Source organism: Aethalodelphis obliquidens, unplaced genomic scaffold, assembly GCF_003676395.1.
Source record: "Aethalodelphis obliquidens isolate GAN/ISIS:26980383/991018 unplaced genomic scaffold, ASM367639v1 scaffold3, whole genome shotgun sequence".
NCBI lineage: Eukaryota > Metazoa > Chordata > Mammalia > Artiodactyla > Delphinidae > Aethalodelphis > Aethalodelphis obliquidens.
In genome coordinates, this window is record NW_020837947.1 from 71,037,614 (window position 1) to 71,059,955 (window position 22,342).

General features: G+C 37.4%; 1 protein-coding gene across 1 annotated transcript in view; it reads left to right on the forward strand.

Moving 5' to 3' along the window:
* The window catches only part of ME1 (malic enzyme 1), a 192,809-nt gene that overhangs the window by 138,282 nt on the left and 32,185 nt on the right, over positions 1-22,342 (forward strand). The window contains exons 7-8 of the mRNA XM_027091464.1: positions 9,436-9,545; positions 21,259-21,356. Coding sequence (XP_026947265.1) covers positions 9,436-9,545; positions 21,259-21,356 — 208 coding nt within the window. The remainder of the gene's footprint in view (positions 1-9,435; positions 9,546-21,258; positions 21,357-22,342) is intronic.

Sequence of the window (22,342 nt, forward strand, 5' to 3'; positions counted from 1 at the left end):
GTCCAGGTCCTACAACTTATTAGCAGTATGAACTCAACCATGGCCCTAATCTCTCTGAGCTCCAGTTCCTTCATGCATAAAATGGGTAATAACTACCTTCCTCCCTGGGCTGCTGAGAGTTAAAGGAGGTAATCCCTATAAATGTGGAGCACTGTGCCTGGCCCTTAGTAAGTGCCGTCACTGTAATTAGGGTTTTGTCTAATTTAACAATGCCACAAGAGAAAGTTCTCTGCAGTTTTTACATGTTAATTTTATGGGTGGTATTTCTGTTAACTTCTAAAACCATTTACACCCACTATTTTATGTGATATTTTGATCATAAAATAGTAGGTTCTTTTCATAGTCATGTAGAGTCCAATTGGCTAACGTCCTTGGGTTCCACTGCTTATAATTTCATAGCGACAAGGCTGGTTCAATCTGGAACAAAATATCCCTTCCATGGCTTTCTTTTATTATATGATGCAAGATGCTTGTATCACAAAATGAATTCAGGGTGCCTCTCCCTATATCTTTAGGACTCAAATCAGAGTTAATTACCAAGTAGAGAAAATTCACGAAATGAAAACTGATAGGCAGTATTCTCCAGGGGATGATTCTAAAATATCCTTTTGTAAATGATGAGGTATCTTGTGCACCCTTTTACTACCTATGCCTATTCCCAGACTTCACTTAGAAAACATTATAAATTCATAGCCTGACCACGTTGTATCCTAAACACTGAAGGCAAGCCATATTGTGAGGATTTCATTTTAACCACAGAGAAATTGTAACCAGCCCCAAACCACAGGACCAAGTAAGTAGTAGGTCCAGGAATAGAACTGAGAAGGCTCTGATTCCTCCTCACATCCTGTAACCACAAGGTTCTGCTGCTTTGGTACATAATAACAGATCATCTGGTGCTGCTGGACCACAGTACATGACACATCAGGAGCAAACCATAGGACCCTGTCTGAAAACACGCAGCCTTTACTTTCTAAAGGGCTGCTTAGAAGCCAGAGAGGTGGGGAAGGAGCCGTGATGAGCACCAGATGATTGTTGACTGATATTTGTGTTTGGGGTAAGCAGTTGCTACCACAGAGTTTGCCTCTCTGCTAAGGTTGTTTAAACAAAAACAAGGTAATGATTTATAGCCGTGGAGATGCTCTTACCCCTTCATAATATTTGAGTTGTTTTTAATCAAGATAGCTAAAGAGTGTCCTAGAATGGCATCGCGTCTATGAGAAGCGTAGACATTTTATGTTCCTTTCAAGAACTGGCCCACTCCCCATTTTACTTTAAAAGTTTTGCTTCTTTGCCTCTAGTTGATTTCCAGAGCACTGACATGGTTGTGTTGAAGTACTTGTCCTGCTGTATTGTTGCTGTGCGGGGAAGAAATTTGCCAGCCTCCTCACTGTGTCGTGCCGGAAGTATAGCTTACTTATCCTTATTATTTTATATGGATACAAATTACTTGTATTTACTTATATTTTGTTTTGTTATATCACAGATGTTTTTTTTTTCTGGGATTATTTCCTTTCTGTCTGAAATACACCCATTAGTAAAAGTCCTTTAGTAAAAGTCTTGGCTTTTCTTTATCTAAAGGCGACTTTGTTTCAACCGTACTCTTGAAGAATAGCTTTGCTAGATATACTATTCTTGAATGAGATTTATTTTCTCTTAGGCTTTGGAGGGTATTATTTCACTCTTTATGGCTTCTATTGTTACTATTAAGTAATAGAAAATATCTAGTGATTATGGAGTACTTAGTGCCAATCTTTACACATTGAACATTGGCACTTATCGCTTCATTTAATCCTGATAATATACTTATGATAATATGCCATTGTTATTCTTATTTATTCTGAGGGAGAAACAGAGGCACAGTGACAGAATTTCATCCCAGGATCTCTGACTCTAGAGCCCATGTTTGTTTTGTTTTGTTTTTTAATTGAGGTGTAGTTGACATATAACATCATTTTAGTTTCAGGTGTACAACATAATGATTCAGTATTTGTATACATTGCAAAATGATCACCACAGTAAGTCTAGTTAACATCCATCACCATACATAGTTACAAAAAAGTTTTTATCTTTCAAGATCTACTCTCTTAGCAACTTTCAAATATGTAATACAATATTATTAACTATAGTCATCATGCTGAACATTATATTCCCAGGACTTATTTACTTTACACCGTGACGTTTGTAGCCTTTGATCACCTTCACCCATTTCCCCCCCCCACCCCCACCCCCTTCTCTGGCAGCCACCAAAAAGTTCTCTGTATCTATGAACTTTTTTTTTTTCTTCTTGTTTGTTTGTTTTTAGATTCCATATATACGTGAGAGCATACGGTATTTGTCTTTCTCTGTCTTATCTCACTTAGCATAATGCCCTCAAGGTCCTTCCATGTTGTTATAAGTGGCAAGATTTCATTTATTTTTTATGCCCAAATAATATTCCATTGTGTATATATGCCATATTTTCTTTATCCATTCATCCATTGATGGACACTTAGGTTGTTTCCATTTCTTGGCTATTGTCAATAATGCTGCAGTGAACATGGGGGTGCAGTTATTTTTTTGAATTAATATTTTCATTTTCTTCAAAGAAATACCCAGAAGTGGAGTTGCTGGATCATACAGTAGTTCTACTTTTAATTTTTTTTGAGGAACCTCCATACTGGTTTCCATAGTGGCTGCACCAATTTACATTCCCACCAACAGTGCATGAGGGTTCCTTTTTTTCCACATCCTTGCCAACACTTGTTATTTTTATCTTTTTGATAAGATTCACTCTAACAGATATGAGGTGATATCTCATTGTGGTCTTGATTTGCATTTCTGTTGATTAGCGATGATTAGTGATGTTGAGCATCTTTTCATGTACCTATTGGCTATCTGTATGTCTTCTTTGAAAAATGTTCAGATCTGCCCATTTTTTAATTGGAGGGGTTTGGTTTTTTACTGTTGAGTAGAGTCTATGTTTTTAAACTGCTAACACAGCCAAGCAAATACTTAAAAAGAAGAATGAGAGATAAATAATATTACTAAATATTAAAGTCACTTAAAAACTATAGTAGTTAAAACAGAGGCATTTTTCAGTGGATAGAGAGATTAGTAGATTAATCATTACTATTATAGGCTATCATTACCGAGCAGTACCAACATGCTGTGCCTGTTTTCTCATCTATAAGATGAGAATAATAATAGTGCCTGCCTCATAGAGTGGTTGTGAAGAATAAGTGAGTGTACACACACACACACACACGTGTACACACACATATTATTAAAGGTTAAAAGATATTTGTTGTCGTTAGCCATAGTAGAATAAAAGAGAAAACTGACTCTACTATGTATGAGAATATAGTATCTGATTACAGGTGATGGGGGAAAAGATAGGCTATTAAGTAGATGGTGCTGGCAGAGTTGAGTGAATTATATAGAAGTCAGACATTTTTATCTATATTTAAAAAAAATCTACATCTAAACAGTGAAAAATAATACCAGCTGTAGAGGTTAATCATTTTCTATATCCATGATATCACTAGAGGAAATTTTTGATTAATAGTTAAACGTGTGTGGAGAAGATTGTTATAAGCATGCCATCAAGGGCAGAAGCTATAAGTAAGAAGATGGAAAGATCTGACTACATAAAAATTTAGAATTCCTTTTGTAAAAACAGACAGGAATGCTGTGTAAATGATTAATGACACAGTATGCTAGAGTAGGGAGGCCACATGCACCATATATAACAGGAAGTGAATATTCTTAATATGTGAAGAACTCTTATGAAATAATAAAGAAAAGACCGTAAAAACAGAAAAACAAACCAAAGACCATAGAATCTTCCAGGAAGAATTACAAATGACCAATGGACATAGAAAAAGATGCTAAGGTTCATGAGTAATCAAAAAAAAAAAAAAGAAACAAAAATTCAGGAAACAGTCTTCACCTTGAATTTTACAGTGATTTAAAAAGATAGACCTTCAGGGACATAATAATAATATGTAAATAACTGCAATGGAAGAAAAACAGATGATTTACAAAGTATCTTGTTGGATCAGAAGAAAGAGACCTCATCTACATTGTGATATCAGAATGTGGTAGTGTGAGACTGTCTTTGAAGTATAGGCATAATATTAACAAGAAGTGAAAAGTGAGGGAAAGTTTGTCAGCCTCTCTTTTGAGAGGTTTGGCAGTAGGTGGAAAGAGAGATAAGTAACCATAGCTTTGGCTTTGTCATGGTCAAGAGACATGGTTTTAAAATCAGGGAGTCCTGAGGCTCCTTGGAGACAGGAAGGAACCAGTAGAGAAGGAGAAATTGAAGCTGTTAGTGTAGAGAGGTAGAGTTGAGGCAGTAAGGTCTGTAGAGAGATTAGAAACAAGGAAGCAAGAATACATCTCGGGAGTGGAAGAAGAAAAGAAGTAAAAGCACACATATTTTTAAATGTGGGGGAGCTGAGCAAGTGAAGATTGTTCACTCTGCATGGCATTCATCTGAAGTAGTGGCTGGTAAGAGATGGAATGCTTGTGGGACAAGGGGAGTGAAAAATGGTTTGCAGAAGCTGCTCTGGGATCATGCTACGGACCAGTAAGCAATAGAAAACAAATATTGCAGGACTTGATTGAGGTCCTAGCTGAGACTCCATAGCATGGACTCGTGTGCTATCTAAGTGGAATGAGGGAGAGCAAGGGGCCAGGGGCTGCTAGTGTTGCTGAAAACTCGGCGTCTGTGCACCAGTGGCGAATCGAATCTCAGAGACAGAGTTTTGGGTGAAGGAGGAAAGAATAGCTTTATTGCTTTGCCAGTCAAAGGGGGACTCAGAGGGCTCATGACCCTCAAAAACTATGTGTCCCAACCTAGGAGGATTTGGTGAGGAGTTTTACAGCAGTGGTTCAAGGGCTGGGTTGCTGATAAGGATCAGAGTGTGTGCAGGTCCTGCACTCCTTTAATCTGGTCTCATGTCGTCTCTTGATGAGCTTCTCTGGTTCCTTTCATCTGGCCTCAGGTGGTCTTCTCTGGAATGAAGGATGCTAACATCTTCCGTTTGTTGGGGGTTTTAGTTCTGTAAAGAGTTTAAGGATATTGTTATGTGTATGCCTTGAGGTGGAACCAGGACCTGCCCCAAGGCTGCACTATTGTTTCTTGACTGCTCCTCTCTTGTCTCTGCCTGCCCTCCCTTCCCTGATTAGCAACGGTTTGGACCTTGCCCTTTGGAACTCAGGGAAGTTCATGGAGGCTGACGCTATCCCGTACAAGAATAGGGAGGACAGAATCAGGGGACAGAAAGCTCTTCTATGCCCAGAAGCCCCACAGGGTCCTGCTCCGTTTCACTAGGGGGATGGCCAGTGCATGGCTGGAGTAACTGTCTTCAGCATACAGAGGTGAAGCTAGGAAGAATGAACTCAGAGGAAAGGAAGGATCAAATGAAGAGTGGGTAGTGTGCTGGGGAAGGAGTTGGTGGAAGAGAGGGAAGACAGGACTAGGGGCAGAGAAGGAGAGTATTAGAGAATTTAAGATATTGGCAGTAGAACTTTTAGACCATTAACTTCTTATTCATATTTTATTAGTCTTTTTGCTCATACGGGAATTTTCTAATGCTGCTTGTTTGAATTAAAATATTACTTCTTTTAAAGGCCTAAAGGACTACTATAGAAAGTCTTCTGAACAAATAATTAACATTTCCAAAATGACTCTGATAGAAAAGAAAAGAGGAAAGTATACGGGAAAGAATTTTAAAGTGCTGGTGGAAAACATAGCAGTTTCTTAGGAATTTGTTTTCTTAGGTAACTGTAGAAAATATTTTCAAAGGAGGGGCAAATAAATATGAATAAAAATTATAAGAATAACTGTGATTTACATGATTTAAATTCCTGTTTGTATTTGGGAATTCAACCAAAAGAGAAAAATGTGTTAACGTCTTACAGCACTAAATGAGTTTTTTGAAAAATCTTGGTTTGCCTAGGCTAACCTTTTTACCTCTGTTAATAGAAACTATCGATATTGAAAACGTCTATAACCTACTTAGTGCCAACTCTTTAAAAAGTAACATGAAACGAACTTGATTTTGTTTCTTGCTAAATAAAAGAGAAATTCTAGAATAAAAGTCACGTCTATTTACATAATAGAAAGATTATACTTTTTTTGAACTAGTATGAAAAACGCAAAACACTAGAACTTCTGGAATTTGGGCAAATAAAGGGAAATACCTACTCTGATGCAACTCATTCAAAGCAACCGATAGTCATAGTATTCGGCAGTACAGATTATTAACCGAACCAATTATTCTTATTGAATGAAATAAATTTTTGCTTACATATTATATTCACTTGATCTTCTCTCTACTGAAGTAGTACTGTCTGAAAGAGTTTTAAGTCTCTCAGGAAGCTTTTGATCTAGTTGATGAGACATCTACATGCTAGTAGTTTTAGACCCCTCGTAACCGGTATAGAAAATATTTGCCGATTCAAGAGTGACGGTGATTTGCAATGGCAGTGCATTAATAAAGACATGGGAAGGAGACGGACATGGCGTGTTTGAGAGAGGAGAGAAGTGGTTCAGTGGGGAAGGGACTTACCCTGCAATATAGGGAGAGAGAAGGCAATTGAAAAGATAAAATGTGATTATAGATCCTTGAGTTTAAGGAATTTGAGCGTCATCATCAGAGCAATCCACTCTGTGAATTTTGAGCAAGGGAGTAGCTGGTGGAAGTTATTGTTTTACAAAACTTTGGTGGCTCTATGTCATATGTTTGAGGGAGACAAGGAGAAGCAGAGACCCGTAGACTTTTTGCAGTCCTAGCAGGAGCAAGACTAATTTCTTTGGCTGTGATAATATTTAAATAGTAGAAATGATAGAAAATGGTAATCAACTGAATATGGTGGGTTAAAAAGGAAATAGTAAAATAATAGCTTCAGTCTTTGGGTCTCTGAGACATGGAAATTATATGCTTCCATCATAGAAAAAAAATTGTTGGAGTTGAGAGTCAAGAGCCTACTTGACTTTGGAAATGTTCTGTGAAGATGATTGAGTTTCAATAAGCAATTTAGGTTGGAAATACAGAATAGATAATCTATAAGAAGGTGTTGGTTTAAGTCTTGAGGAGACAGACTTCACCATGAAGAGGTAGGGCCATCATAAATGTTAAACAACCAAACCTCTGCTTAGCAGCTCTCTATTAACTGTTGGTTTGCAACAAAACATAACCCCTAAAGACTAGTCAGTCTTTTCACTAGTTTATTATTCTGATTAAATTTTACAAAATTTTCTGTTATAGAGCTCCTTATTTTTAGTTTTAGAACTCAGCGTTGTTCAAAGGTATATACTTAAAGGTATATATAATAACCTACAGGATAACAGAAAGGAATCAATCATAAACTTAAAGCTTAGCTTAAACATCAGGCTCTACCACATCATCAGGCAGACTTGAGTGCAGATCTCCTCTCCCCAGCTTACCTGGTGCCCAAGGCTATCCTCATCTATAAAATTGCACCCTGAGATTAAATGAGGAAATATCTATAAATTACATTCATCCAACAAATATTTGCTGAGCACTTATGGGTGTTATGGAAATGTAATGAGTTTAATTTTGGACTTTTCAACTTGAGGTACGTTCAAGTGAAATTATCCAGCTGGTCATGAGATTTACAAGTCTGGAGTTCACAGGAGTAGAGTAGAAACATACCTTTGGGAGTCACTGTATATAATTGGTGATTAAAAGTATGAGTAGGACTGAGATTCTGTCAGGACGGACGGACGCGCACACACACACACGTACACCATGTAGTAGACCAAGGACAGAGTCATGGGAAACACCAACTTTAAGTGCTAAGAACTCCCTAAGGGAGAAAGAAGAAGAAATGATCAGTAGTTTAGGAGAAGGCACAGAAAAGCGTGATATCACAGAAGCCTAGGGAATAGAGTTTCAAGGAAAAAAGGTAAACAGAATTAGTGGCAATGCAGCAAAGAGCCCTGGTAAATTAGGGATGGGAAACAGTGTTTCTTGGATTTTTAGTTCGGAAAAATTCTAATTTTAGAGCAGCAATTTTAGCAGAAGGACAGAGGACAGAAGGTAAATGACAGGGGATGGAGAAATAATGTAAACTGTAAACTAATATTTCATATACCTTCAATGGAAAGGATAGGAAAAACATGGGGTGGAGAAAGAACTTTTTCCCTCTAATGAGAAGCTCCAAGTCAGTTATCAAAAAAGAGAAAGGAACTTGTCCAGAAGAAGGAGTTGTAAATAGGAGAGAGGGAGCTAATTAAGAAGGAAGTGTTGGGAACGTGGGCAGCAGCGGTGAGTTACCTTAAACAGGAAGAGGAACGCCTTGTTGACTGATGCCTGCAGGGTAGCGCTAAAGATAGAGATGGGAGATGGGAGATGCGGTGGGAGGAGAATAGTTGAGGGAGATCACACATTATGCCCTGACTACGCCAGGAAGTAGGAGACAGGTGAAGAGGTCAAGATTTAAAAGGATTGGTGAAGATTAGGAATAGCCTTTGGGTGCAATAGCAGTGGAAGCTGACCAAAGACAAAGGAAAGGAATCATAAATATGGCAGCAGTGGGAGTCTAGCCGAGGTTGGAGACCATACATCTCTAAATCACCTAGCAAGGGTGGCCATGGCTATAAGGCTTTCTCTGGCAACTCTCAGATACTTGGGGTATCAATGGTGTTAATTTCCCTTGTCTTGGATGTACAGGCCATAGATGATCATAAGAATAAAGGGTCAAACCAGTAAGTTAATTTCAGGAATAAAAATCTGTGCTGTATACTTCAAAGCTCAAAGCTTTTCAGTGTTTGGTTGTGGCTATAGAACAAACACCAGAATCCTAGGCTAGAATGTTTAAGGTTTCCAACATAAAATTCTGACCGTGTCTCTCACTGCACCCTTACGTGCACCGAACACGACGTTTCGGCCGAATGGGGCTTCTTGCTAATTTTTGAATGATTTTTTTTTCTCTCCTAACTTTCACTTCGGTTACTTTGCTTCTGCTGTTTACTCAGCTTGTAGAACCTTACATCTCTACTTTTGAAATCATGACGTGATTAAAACTCAGTTCATTTGTTACCTGGTTTGTAACCCCAGTCAGGAGTGATATGTGGCTTCTCAACATCTGTTATCCCTTGTTTGTACCACTTTCATATTACTTTTCATGCACTTTTCATTTATTTCAAAATAATTTCTACTAACTTTTAAATTCCTTGACTGCAGGGTACCATATTTTTGCCATCTTTGTAGTATTTCACAGTGCCAATGCAATGCTTTTTCCTGTAGTAAGCATGTAGTAAATATTTACTGAACAGACATTGTATTATATATTTATACTAAGTAGCAAGATAGGACCTTTAAAAGAAAATAATGTTTTGCCTTTTCTATAGTCTAATTTTCAAGGTTTATTTTTAAATGTTATTTCATTAACCTCTTCTAATGTGAATATTTTGTCCCATAGGTATGGCATGAATTGCCTTATTCAGTTTGAAGATTTTGCCAACATAAATGCATTTCGGCTCCTGAAAAAGTATCAAAACCAGTACTGCACATTCAATGATGATATTCAAGGTAATCAGATTTTCACTGCATGTAGATCAAGACCAACATGTCCTGATATTAGTTTGTAATTTTACAATGATTCAAATTCAGTAAATGTGCACTGGGTACCGATTAAATGCCAGGGATTATGCTTGATGATTTCACACATTATTTCTCATTTAATTTTACGTATTTGAGAAAAGTACTCTGTGACTTTAGAATGTACCATATTACGTGCGAGCTAGAGAACAGGTGCCCTAAAATCTGACAAAATCCCCAGTGACTATGGCTAAACAAAGAATAAAATGTATGAAAATATATTATTCATTGTTTAAAATGAAGACTGTATATTTTTCTCTCTTCAGCCTTCATCTCAGTCTGAGCTTAGAGATCAGTCACAGTTTCTGAGCTTTACCCCAGTAGAAGCTGCCTTTGTATACAGTGTGTACCGCGGTTTCCTGTTTGTCTTTGATTGATTGTAGATGCTTGGCTACCAGCTTTTGTCTAAGTTACTTGTTTTGTTTCTCACTAAGCCTTTTCTTGCAACTCTCTCTAGATCCACCCCCCCACCAACCCACCTCCCCAAATCCGAAACCTTCCAATGAGAATCTTACTCTTCCTGTTTCATGAAGGGCAGGTAGAATAAAAGCGCAGGCAGAGATCCAAAGGAGGAAGACCATAGTAAGTTCTGGCAACCTGAAAGAAGATCACAAATGGCTTCCATTTCACTCATCACAGTGAACATTTTTCAGTGTTGACCTTACTTGGATTCTCAGCAGCATTTAACATTGTAGACCCCACTGTCTTCCTTGAAATACTCTCTTCCGTCAACTTCCGTGTCACATGCCCCTGCTGACTTGCTTCCTACCTCTTTGAATTTTCACCCTTTTTTTTTTCCAGGTTCATCCCTCTCTGACCAGAACACGGCAACACTCAGTCCCAGGCCCTTTTCTCTTTGTTCTATTATATCTTAGGTATATACTGCAAGGCCACCCATCCCACTAGCAGATTTATATATTTAGCCCAGACTTCTTTGAATTCTGGGTCCACATACCCATCTGGTTATTTAAAATTTCCTCTGGGATGTCTCAAAGTTATCTCATACTCAACCTCCCCACCATCAAACTCTTATTTCCCCACCAACCTCAGCCTTCTTCGTGTGTTCTCCTTCTCCGTGAATTCCTGATGTCTCTCTCTTCTTCATCTCTCCCTGCCAAATACGCTCCATCACTCATCCTCCTGATGTTCTGTTGTAAAAGTCTGTCTCTTCCACAGATTCCTCTCCATTAACCTAAGGTAAGTTACCATCATCTCTCCTAAATAATAGGCATTTTCTAAGAAATCTGTCCACATTTACTGTTGCTTCCCCTTCTTATGTGTTCTCTCCATAGTATGACTGCAGTTTGCCAGATGTAGACATAGGAGCTGAGAATTTTGTGACAAGCCAAAGTTTTCTTTTTGCCGTAGATATCTAGATGTCATATCATCCGTTCCATAAAATACTTGAATGGTTTTCCATTGCACTTAAGATGAAAGGTGAAAGTCATAAATATGGTCCAAAATGCATGGTCTGATCCCTACCTGTCTCTCCAACCTCATTTTTTTTTTGCCATTCTAGCCATCACCGTCTTTTTCAGGTCCAAACATAAGCCAGACTTCTTCCTGTCACAGGGTCTATTTAAATGCTGATCCATCCTCCTAGAATACTCTTCCCTCCCCTCTTCAAATCTCTTCTCAATCATGACATTCCTCAGGAGAATCTTCTGGATCCTTGTGCTAAGTCAAATCTACCTATCATAGGCTTGCATAGCCCTACTTATTTTTCCCTTGTTGAACTTATCACAGAAACAGTTCTATATATTTATGTAATTAAAAAAATTAATATCTCCCTCCCCACTAAACTTTAAGCTCTGTGAAGGACAAGAATATGTCTGTTTTGTTCATCACCTTGTCATTAATATAGTGCCCAGCCCATAGAAGGTACTTAATGTTAATGAAATGAATGACTGTAACACGTCCAAAGCAGGAGTTAGCAAACTACAGCCTATGGGCCAAATCCAGCCCACTGTCTGTTTTTGTAAAGTTTTCTTGCCACACAGCCATGCCCATTTGTTTATGTATTATTTATGATTGCTTTTGTAAGTCTGGGGCAGACATAATGTGACCACAAACCCTAAAATACTTACTATCTGGCCATGTACAGAAAGAGTTTGGCAACCTTTGGTCTAAAAAGAATTGGTGAGGGTCGAACTAAGGAATTAGGTTGGCTAAGGTAGGCTTGCATTTTGGAGAGAACCCTTTCACTGTTTTCAGTGTAGAGACTAGATTCATTGGGAGCAAACCTAAAGGCTGTTGCTGTAGTCCAAGTGCATGGTGATGGTGCCTGGTTCTGGGAAAATGCCAGTGAAGACTAAGAAATAGATGAGTAGTTGTTGATGATGAGGGTGAGGAAATGGCCAAGGATAGAGCCTAGGTGTTTGCCTTGAAGAACTGGTAGAATGGGAAAGCAGTAACTAAGAATGAGAAAATGAGAGGCATTATAACATATAGATGTTAAGAACTCTGGGGTCAGACTGACTCGCTTTGCTCCTTCTTCATTGGCTGTGGACTTTGATCAATTGACTTCACCTCTCTGAGTTTTAATTTCTCATCTATGGCAGGAAGTTATATAATAGCTTCTATTTTTTTCTTTGGAAATGAGAGGATTAGAAGTTTGATGAGGGTAAAGGGAATTTGAAAGAACTGCTGTAGAGGACTAGAGAGCCATCTGACCATGAAACACAAAAGGATTCAGTAGTGGTGCTGAGGGTCCACTGAAGTTGAAAACCACAAACGTACCATGACCCCAGGCTGAGCAGCTTGAGTGCAAGAGCTTAGGAGTAGGCAAGGCCAGGATGGTCAGTTGGGTTTATCTATGCTGGGTATTTTATGTATTTGTGCAGAGAAAGGACAACGGGATAAGAGTTAAGGTTAAAGTATGACCATAGCACTAAGTTGGATAGAGAAGGAAGTGAAGATATAAGGATGAGTGGATAGGGCCAAAGGGCTAGATTCCCATGAAATTAAACAATAGGTATAATGGGGATAATTGAGTAAAGAACTGGAAAGGTAGGAGATTGCGACCATGATGAGTGAGGTATTCTAATGTAGTTCTTCCAAGAAGGATTAGTTCTGAGAGATGAACCAAGATGAAACTTAGGAGGAATGTAGCCAAAGTGGAGTAAGATGAATGCCATTGGAAATGAGGTGGTCAAAGAAAAGCTTACATGTAAAATGAGGATGATAATATTTCTCTCGTAGAGTTTATATTGTGGACAAAATAGTTATTTGTGAAAATACTATCAACTGAAATATACTTTATAATTTTTAAAATTGACTATGCTTAAGTTCTTTAGTATAACATAGCTATGTAAATATAGTGTATTTAAAGATAAGGAGTCTCTTTTTACGTTTTGAGGCACACTAACGTAATTGGTCTACTCTTTCTTTTCCTAAAATCCTTTGTGATGTTAATTACATTATTACTTTATTGCCATCTTCATGACAAAGATCCTTATGTTATTTCAACTTCATTTTCTTCTTTTTGTAATCATCTTTTTGAGTGTTTATTTATAAGAAGTGAATATGTGGAGGATTTCAGAAAGGAAATGAAGACAGTCTAATTTTAATGTGCTATAACCCTAACTTGAAGATATAATATATAATGATAGACTGCCTCTGATGCTACAGACATAGGCTTTGTAGATCAGTGTCTATAAGTCACTTATCAGTTCATTTTGTAGTAGTCTCTAAAGTAGCCACCAGTGAACTGTTGAACAAAACTGTCCTGTCCTTTCTTTAATAGTCTATATCTTTTGATTTTGTGGGTCTCACAGAAATGTCTGGATAGACGTTAAAGACCGGTATTGCACAGTTTTGAATCATTTTACAGAATAAATAGGTATCAGAGTTCAGTTTAGGGGAAAGAACGCTAAATCCAAATCATCAAACAAAATGAGCAATTAGGAATTAGGGTCAGCATTTCAGTCAACTGTGGCCAAGAATTTAGGGGTCAAGGCTTGGGCTGCATCAGCATTAAAGTCAGGAGCACAGGAAATCTGAGGCAGATGCCAGGCCAAGCCAAGAGCGCTGCATGTGGAGCTGCCCTGAGAATCCACAGCGGAACATTTCCCCCAGCAGATCACCCCTATGGAGCATCAAATAACTGGTTTTCACCTCAACTAATCTGCCTAAAGTATAATCTGCACACACACAGTCTACATATTTCCACATTTTAGGGTCCTACTGCCTTAGCCAACAGAAAGTTACGTTTGAGAAAAATGGGTCTAATCTCTGACTAGACAAAACTTGTGGCAAGTTATTGGGGTTCTGACTAGAAATGACCAAACTGTTTTGTGCTTTCTCCATACCAAAATAGTGTCCTTAGTGACACATCTTCCCCATATGTTTCTATTTCACCTTTTTAACCTTATGTTTTTACTATTTTGCCCACAGATGTCATACTTTCCTCACTGTGGGCATAGAAATTGCATTCTAGTACCAACAAAAATAATTACATAACTATTACAGCCTTACCATGTAAATAAATGCTTTTACACTGGGCCTTTGGGGGAACTTTCTTTCTTTCTTTCTTTTTTTTTAACAGATGTGTTATTTAAATTTATTAGCATTTTATGAAAAGTATTTGATTTTTAAAAATACTTAAATTCTACTATATTAATGATCTAAAATAATCTTAAATGATAGAGATTTTAGTTCAAAATTTATTTAGACCTTAATGCATTCTAATTATAAATTATTGCTAACTAGAAGAAGTGTGCAAATTAGCTATTAAGAAATGGAAATTACGGGACTTCCCTGGCGGTCCAGTGGTTAAGACTTCACCTTCCAATGCAGGGGGTGCGGGTTTGATCCCACATGCCTCGCGACCAAAAACCCAAAACATGAAACAGAAGCAATATTGTAACAAATGCAATAAAGACTTTAAAAATGGTCCACATAAAAAAAAAAAGAATTTTAAGAAAAAGAAAGAAAACAGAAATGGAGATTTAATAATATAATCTGGAGACCATCAGAATTCAACAAATTCAGATCAAAAGAATAAGGTCTCATCCTTTGGTCTTTAAAATCAGCTGCAGGGCTTCCCTGGTGGTGCAGTGGTTGAGAGTCCGCCTGCCGATGCAGGGGACACGGGTTCGTGCCCCGGTCCGGGAGGATCCCACATGCCGCAGAGCGGCTGGGCCCATGAGCCATGGCTGCTGAGCCTGTGCGTCCGGAGCCTGTGCTCCGCAACGGGAGAGGCCACAACAGTGAGAGGCCCGCGTACCGCAAAAACCAAACAAACAAACAAAAAATCAGCTGCAAAAAGAGATTTTTCTTCCCATAATACCCTCTCTGGAATAGCTATTCTCTAACTTGACATTCTAAGTAATTTACATAGAAATTTTTGCCATAATGAACTAGCTCGTTAGGATTTTTAAAAATAAGGTAAATGTAGCCTAATCTTATACCAAATGCTTTGATAATTGAAAAGATCAAAGTCAGACATGGTAGAACAGACATTTCACAAACGAAGGAATACCATTGGCCTGAAAACATGTTTTAAAGTTTAACCACACCAAGTTTTAAAAAGCGTATTAAACAGCAGATGACAAACTCATTTTCTGTATCAAGCTGGCAAAGATTTTTATTGTAATCCCAACTGTTAATGATGCTTTAGGAAAATGAACACTCTTGTACATTGATGTTGGGAATATAAATTGGTACAACTCTTGGGGTGGCAATACATGTCACAGATCTTAAGATTATGCAGATCTTTGATCCAAGAATTCTGTTTTTAGAAATTTATCCTCTGCAGACGAAGGTGTGCAAAACAAACACACAGGGATATTTAGCTAGTTAGTTAGTTTAAATATTTGTTTATTTTCAAAATGAGATGTAATTGACATATAACACTGTGTTAATTTTAGGTGTACAGCTTAATGGTTTGATACACGTATGTATTGCTAAATGATCACCACAATAAGTTAACATCCATCACCACACATAGTTACAAATTCTTTTTTTCTTGTGATAAGAACTTTGAAGATCTACTCTTATGCCAACTTTCAATGTACAATATAGTATTATTAACTTAGTCACCATGATGTACATTACACCCCCAGAACTTATTTATCTTCTAACTGGAAGTCTGTGCCTTTTGACTCCCTGTACCCATTTTGTACAACTGCCACCAGTCTGTTCCCTGTATCTATGTGTTTGTTTTTTGTTTTAGATTCCACATATAAGGGAGATAGAGTATTTGTCTTTCACTGTCTGACTTGTTTCACTTAGCATAATGCCCTCACGGTTCATCCCTGTTGTCACAAAAGATAGAATTTCTTACCTTTTAGTGGTTGAATAACATTCATATATATATATATCTACTTCACATTTTCTTTACCCATTCATTTGTCATTGGACACTTGGGTTGTTTCCACGTCTTGGCAATTGTAAATAATGCTACAGTGAACATAGGGGTGCATGTATCTTTTCAAGACGGTGATTTCGTTTCCTGCAGAGAAATATGCAGAAGTGGAATTGCTGGGTCATATAGTAATTCTAGTTTTAATTTTTTGAGGAACCTCCATACTGTTTTTGGAAAACACATAGAGGCTGCACCAATTTACATTCCCACCAGCAGTGCACCAGGGTTCTTTTTTTTCTACATCCTTGACAACATGTGTTATTTTTTGTCTTTTTTTTTTTAATACCAGAAATTAAGTTTATTCAGGAAGAGCAGAGGAATTGCAATTTGGGAAATGCATCCTGTAGCAAATTACAGGAGGGTCCCTTGTCTTTTTGATAATAGCCATTCAGACAGGTGTGAGGTAATATCCCATTCTGGTTTTGAATGGCATTCCCCTGATGGTTAGTGAGGTCTTGCCCATTTGTATGTCTTCTCTGGAAAAATGTCTATTCAGATAAAGATATTTATTGTGATGTTATGTTTAATGGCAAAAATCAGAAAGCCTCTAAATACCCAAAGATACAGGTTTGGTTAAATAAGTTATCACAGGTTCATCCTATAGGATATTACAACTATACAAAATAATATTTTAAAATATATTATTGATATGGTAAGATAGTCACAAAATATTTTTAGGTGATAAAAATATGTTAAGTATGTTAAAATAATAAGCATGGCATGAGATTTTTTTAAATTAATTTTTATTGGAATATAGTTGATTAACAATGTTGGGTTAGTTTCAGATGTACAGCAAAATGAATCAGTTATACATATATCCACTCTTTTTTAGATTCTATTCCCATGAAATATTTTTCTATAAAGTTTTCTTGAATTTGCATATATCAGGTAGAGAAAGAACTTGTAAGAATGTACATCAGAATGTTGAAAACTACGGTACCTAGACAATGGGATTATAGGTGACATATTTATTATTATATTATTTATTATTCCTGCCAGTGTCAACTTTCTGCCAGTATTCTTCAAGCCAAGTAGGGAAAGAATAAACTTTCATTTAGTCTTCTTATTTTGAGTATGGTACCGTTGCACCATTATCCCTGGAACCTTACAATTATGTCTGGTGCCTTACAGTCCGGAGACCCTCTTTAGAAGATAAACCTCTAGGGGCTTCCCTGGTGGCGCAGTGGTTGAGAGTCCGCCTGCCGATGCAGGGGACGTGGGTTCGTGCCCCGGTCCGGGAAGATCCCACGTGCTGTGGAGCAGCTGGGCCCGTGAGCCATGGCCGCTGAGCCCGCGCATCCGGAGCCTGTGCTCCGCAACGGGAGAGGCCACAGCAGTGAGAGGCCCGCGTACCGCAAAAAAAAAAAAAAAAGAAAGAAAAGAAACCTCTAGTTTCTTTCTAAACCTCCAGGGTGTGGGAGAGTCAACTGTGTGCCGACAGGAGAGGGAAGTGGATCTGGGTTCAGACAACTTCTTAACAGATTTTTGAGCAGCTTCCTGTGTGTATCCTCTCTTTTATCCCCACTTCCAGAGGTACTTGGTGCCTCCTACACTCAGGACCGGGGTAGGTACCCTGGACCTCTCACATTCACCCCTCAGGACCGGGGTAGGTGCCCAGGACCTCTCACATTCACCCCTCAGGACCAGGGTAGGTGCCCTGGACCTCTCACATTAACCCCTCAGGACCGGGGTAGGTGCCCTAAACGCCTCAGTCTGTGTGCTTAAACACATTTATTCATCCTCCTCCTGCCTCTAGTTCTTGTTCTTCACCTGATCTATTTATCTAGTAAAGCACTGTAATAATTGGATTATACATAAGTCTTCTCTACTAGTTTTATATAGTAAGTCTAATCAGATTTAATAAATGAATTGCATTAGTAGAAGTGATTCTTTGATAAAAGGTAAGACTGATATTTAATAACCACAGCAAAGGGACAGCATAAATGGTGACTTAATGTTAAAGTTGTAATGTACACAAAGACAATAGAAGTTTCTACACTTTTAAGATTGACCCTTTAGTATCTCGCTAACAGTGTTAAATGTTAAGTACTCTTTAAAAGTGATAGTACAAAGATAAACTTTAACCTGTCTTTGATTTCCTATAAGTTTAGTTTTCAATCTCAAAGCAGAAGTTACTTTGGAACAATTTAATGTGGAGACTCACATTTTTATGTAATATCAACTTGCCACATTTACTCCCTTGATTGCAATGAAATTTAAATCAAGGCAGTATCAGGCGGTAGGACCAGGTTATGTAGAAGAATCATGTTCAAGTTCACCTTTTGGTAGTGCTAAATATTTCTAATTTTGTTAATTAATTCTGTAAAGAGAAGTTTAGATGTTTCATTATGTCCTCAGGAAATATTATAAAATATATTTTTAAAATTTATTTATTTTATTTATTTATTTTTGGCTGCGTTGGGTCTTCATTGCTGTGCGCAGGTTTTCTCTAGTTGCGGCGAGTGGGGGCTTCTCTTGTTGCGGAGCACGGGCTCTAGGTGCGCATGCTTCAGTAGTTGTGGCATGTGGGCTCTAGAGAGCAAGCTCAGTAGTTGTGGCACACGGGCTTAGTTGCTCCGCGGCATGTGGGATCTTCCCGGACCAGGGCTCGAACCCATGTCTCCTGCGTTGGCGGGTGGATTCTTAACCGCTGCATCACCGGGGAATCCCCATAAAATATACTTTTAAATATAAGGCTCTGATATCCAGTGTAGATAGAGACTTATTTTGCCTTATTTGGGGTAATATGTCTGAACTTAAAACATTTTGAGTTTTAGTGCAGAATGATGTAGCATAACCATATAAAAATATCACACATTGTAGCTAGTATCTTTTGGAATATTTTATTCTGTCTATCCTTAAATGCCCAATTCTATTTAAAAATCAAAACAATAGTATAGACACAGTGATCGTTGACGATACTTCAACTTTGACTCTTCAGCTGGTTAAATCTTGGGGTGCTGGTAGAATCTGTAGAGACCCTTCAAGTTACAGAATCTCAGAGTTGGAAGGGAGCTTAGAGTCCCTTAAATCCAAACTTCTGGCCAATGTAGAGACAGTTTGAGATGCTATTTGTGAATAAGTGTTCATCTAGTGTCTGGATAGCTGTACCTCTCTAATTAAAATTCTCTTTTCATCTGTTTAACAACTCTAGTCAATCTATCTTGTTGTATGAAGCAAATACCATTCTAAACCTGCCATGGTATCTTTCTTACGTAGATCAGCGCCTTATTTTTACACAGGCTTTCATCATAAATAATACATAGAAGAGTGACCTTTGTGTGATGTGTGACTTAATTGCAATTCATAATGTGTAGCATGGCGGCTCAAAATTGCAAGCATTTTATATTTGTGTTCCTAAATAAAAAACATGCAAGAGACACACAGCTCTTCAATAATTAATCATTTATTGTGATCTTATTTGTGACTACCAAATTCTGTAAGAAAGAAGCAAACAACCAAAAGATTCGAAAGAACAAATCTACTGATGGTGCAATGTTTAATGCATCTTTGGTATTTGGCATACATAACGCTTCATCATTGTGTCACTCTTCAAACCTATTCTAATCTATGTTTTTTGGTTTATTTTTATTTTTTTAACTAAATGAGGGTGTTTAAAGTTTCACTAGGCTTTACTACCCAGCTGATGATCTAGGAATCATAGGTAGAATGTTACTTTAGAGGAGTAAATTGTAGATACAACAGGGAGGTACTGCAGGAAGCTTCAGAGTTATATTTCAGACGTGAACCATGAAGGAATTGAGCCATGTAATTATGTTCAAAGCAAAAGAACTGCTCTGTGATCTGTGAAAGCTTATATGGCAAAGTAATAAAATTAGAACTGGTGAAGTTTCTACTACCATGAGGCATGATGAGGAAAGCTCAGTTTTTATCCTAAATGATTTTTACATTAATTTTGTCCAGTGTCTTTGGGATTCACCAGTGATTTATCATAGGTAGGAAGCTGATTAAAGACTGCACCAACGTCAGTTTTTCGTTGCTATTAACTGTTAATTTTTCCAGTTGAAAATTAAAACATTTAAATTTTCTAATAGCACTTAGTATTTTTTGATCTCATATAATACAGTGATTTTACAGCTGAGCAAACTGATAAACACAATGATTTCTCTAAATTCATTCAGCTAGTAAACAGGTTGAGCTGGAAATCCACCTAAGAATCCAAACCCCATGTTCTTTTTTATTTATTGATCTATTTATCTATCTATTTATTTATTTTAAAATTGAAGTATAGTTAATTTACAGTGTTGTGTTAACTACTGCTGTGCAGAAAAGTGATTCAGTTTGAATATATATACATTCTTTTTTTAAAATATTCTTTTCCATTATGGTTTATCATAGGATATTGAATACAGTTCTCTGTGCTATACAGTAGGACCTTGTTGTTTATCCATCCTATATATAAAAGCTTACATCTGCTAAACCCAACCTCCCACTCCTAATTTATCCCTCCCCCTCCACCTTTCCCCCCTGGGAACCATAACTTTGTTTTCTACATCTGTGACTCTATTTCTGTTTTGTAAATAACTTCATTTGTATCATTTTTTTAGATTCCATATATAAGTGATGTCATATGATATTTGTCTTTCTCTTTCTGACTTACTTCACTTAGTATGATAATCTCTGGTTGCATCCATGTTGCTGCAAATGGCATTATTTCATTCTTTTTTGTGGCCGAGTAATATTCCATTGTATATACATATATACCACACCTTCTTTATCCATTCTTCTGTCAGTGGACATTTAGATTGTTTTTATGTCTTGGCTATTGTGAATAGTGCTGCTAGGAACATAGGGGTGCATGAATCTTTTTGAATTATAGTTTTTTCTGGATATATGCCCAGGAGTGGGATTGCTGGATCCTATGGTAGCTCTATTTTTAGTTTTCTGAGGAACCTCCATACTGTTTTCCACAGTGGCTGCACCAACTTACATTCCCACCAACAGTGTAGGAGGGTTCCCTCTTCTGCACATCCTCTCCAGCAGGTTCTTAGTCACTGCATCACCAAATTCAGCCACAGAACCTTCTTTTTTGGAAAGTTTTCAACAGTCGTTAAGTTGCTGTCTTAAAAGACAGATGTCAGTAGCCTGAGAATTTCACGTCAAATGCAAGCGTGGGGTCAGACAACCGCAGGTTCCTTTTCTGCACCAGTTAACCTGTTGTGTGATGATTTCAAGACATGAGTATCAGTTTGAGGCTTGGGATTCGGGATACAGCAGCGCCCACGTGAGGATTGCTCAGGGTGTTTCTTGTTGCAGGAACGGCATCTGTCGCAGTTGCTGGCATCCTTGCAGCCCTTCGAATAACCAAGAATAAGCTGTCTGATCAAACAGTACTATTCCAAGGAGCTGGAGAGGTACCTGCCTTATGTAGGGCTTACGTTCACCTACAGTAGTGAACATAACATTCATTCTAATTACTCATGAATTTGAAGTTTGAGGTAGTCTCTCAAATTTTTAGTTTATTGAAACTATAGGTTTTACTGAAAGATTCTTCAAATTAAGTATTGAGGCATATTAATTTTTCACAGGAGACTTTAGAGGCATAGAGATATTTTCACAGTTTTCAATTTGTAAGATTATCAGATGTTGCTGTGGGTTTTTGTTAGGCATATTTAAGGTGCCATGCAGGAACCAAAAAAGTTTCCAGTGTATGACTAATTATATATAAAAACCTTTAAGTATTTAAGCTATTATAGCCGATGCTAACTTTTAGTATCCTCCAGTGTCACATACCAACATTTTCTTAACTTGACTGACAATTCAATGTGCACATTCATAACTATATAGAAGTTTCTTAGAAAAAATATCTTGAATTGAAGATTCATCATGCAGTATAACCATTCACACGCAAAAGAACTAAAACATTTAAAATTGTTGGAAAGAGTTGGCAGGAATACAAAATAATGCTGTTTCCTGTTCTCTTTTTCTATGGGTTAATCATTTGAAAGAAGAAAATTAGACTCGTTATAATAATTCACCCCCAAAATAGAAATTAAAATGTCAATTTAGTTTGAGCTTCTTGTGAGAAAACTGCCAAAATCTTTTTAGAATTATAGAATGTAATAAATGGGGAAATGCTTCGTGGCTATACATATTTTAAGAAGCCTTAAATTTTCAAATTTAATATGATTATGAATAAATGTATTACACTGGAAGAAACTGTATACTGTCTTGGGTTTGATTTTACTTGTTCTTAAAGCAAAATACATGAAGCTAAAACTTACAAGATACAAACATGTGAAAGAATTCAGGGTGTAAGTCACAAATTTATTTTCATATCAGAATAAAAATCAAGGTTAAATTACAGCTCATGAAAATTTGATTTTTTTTTTATTTCTGT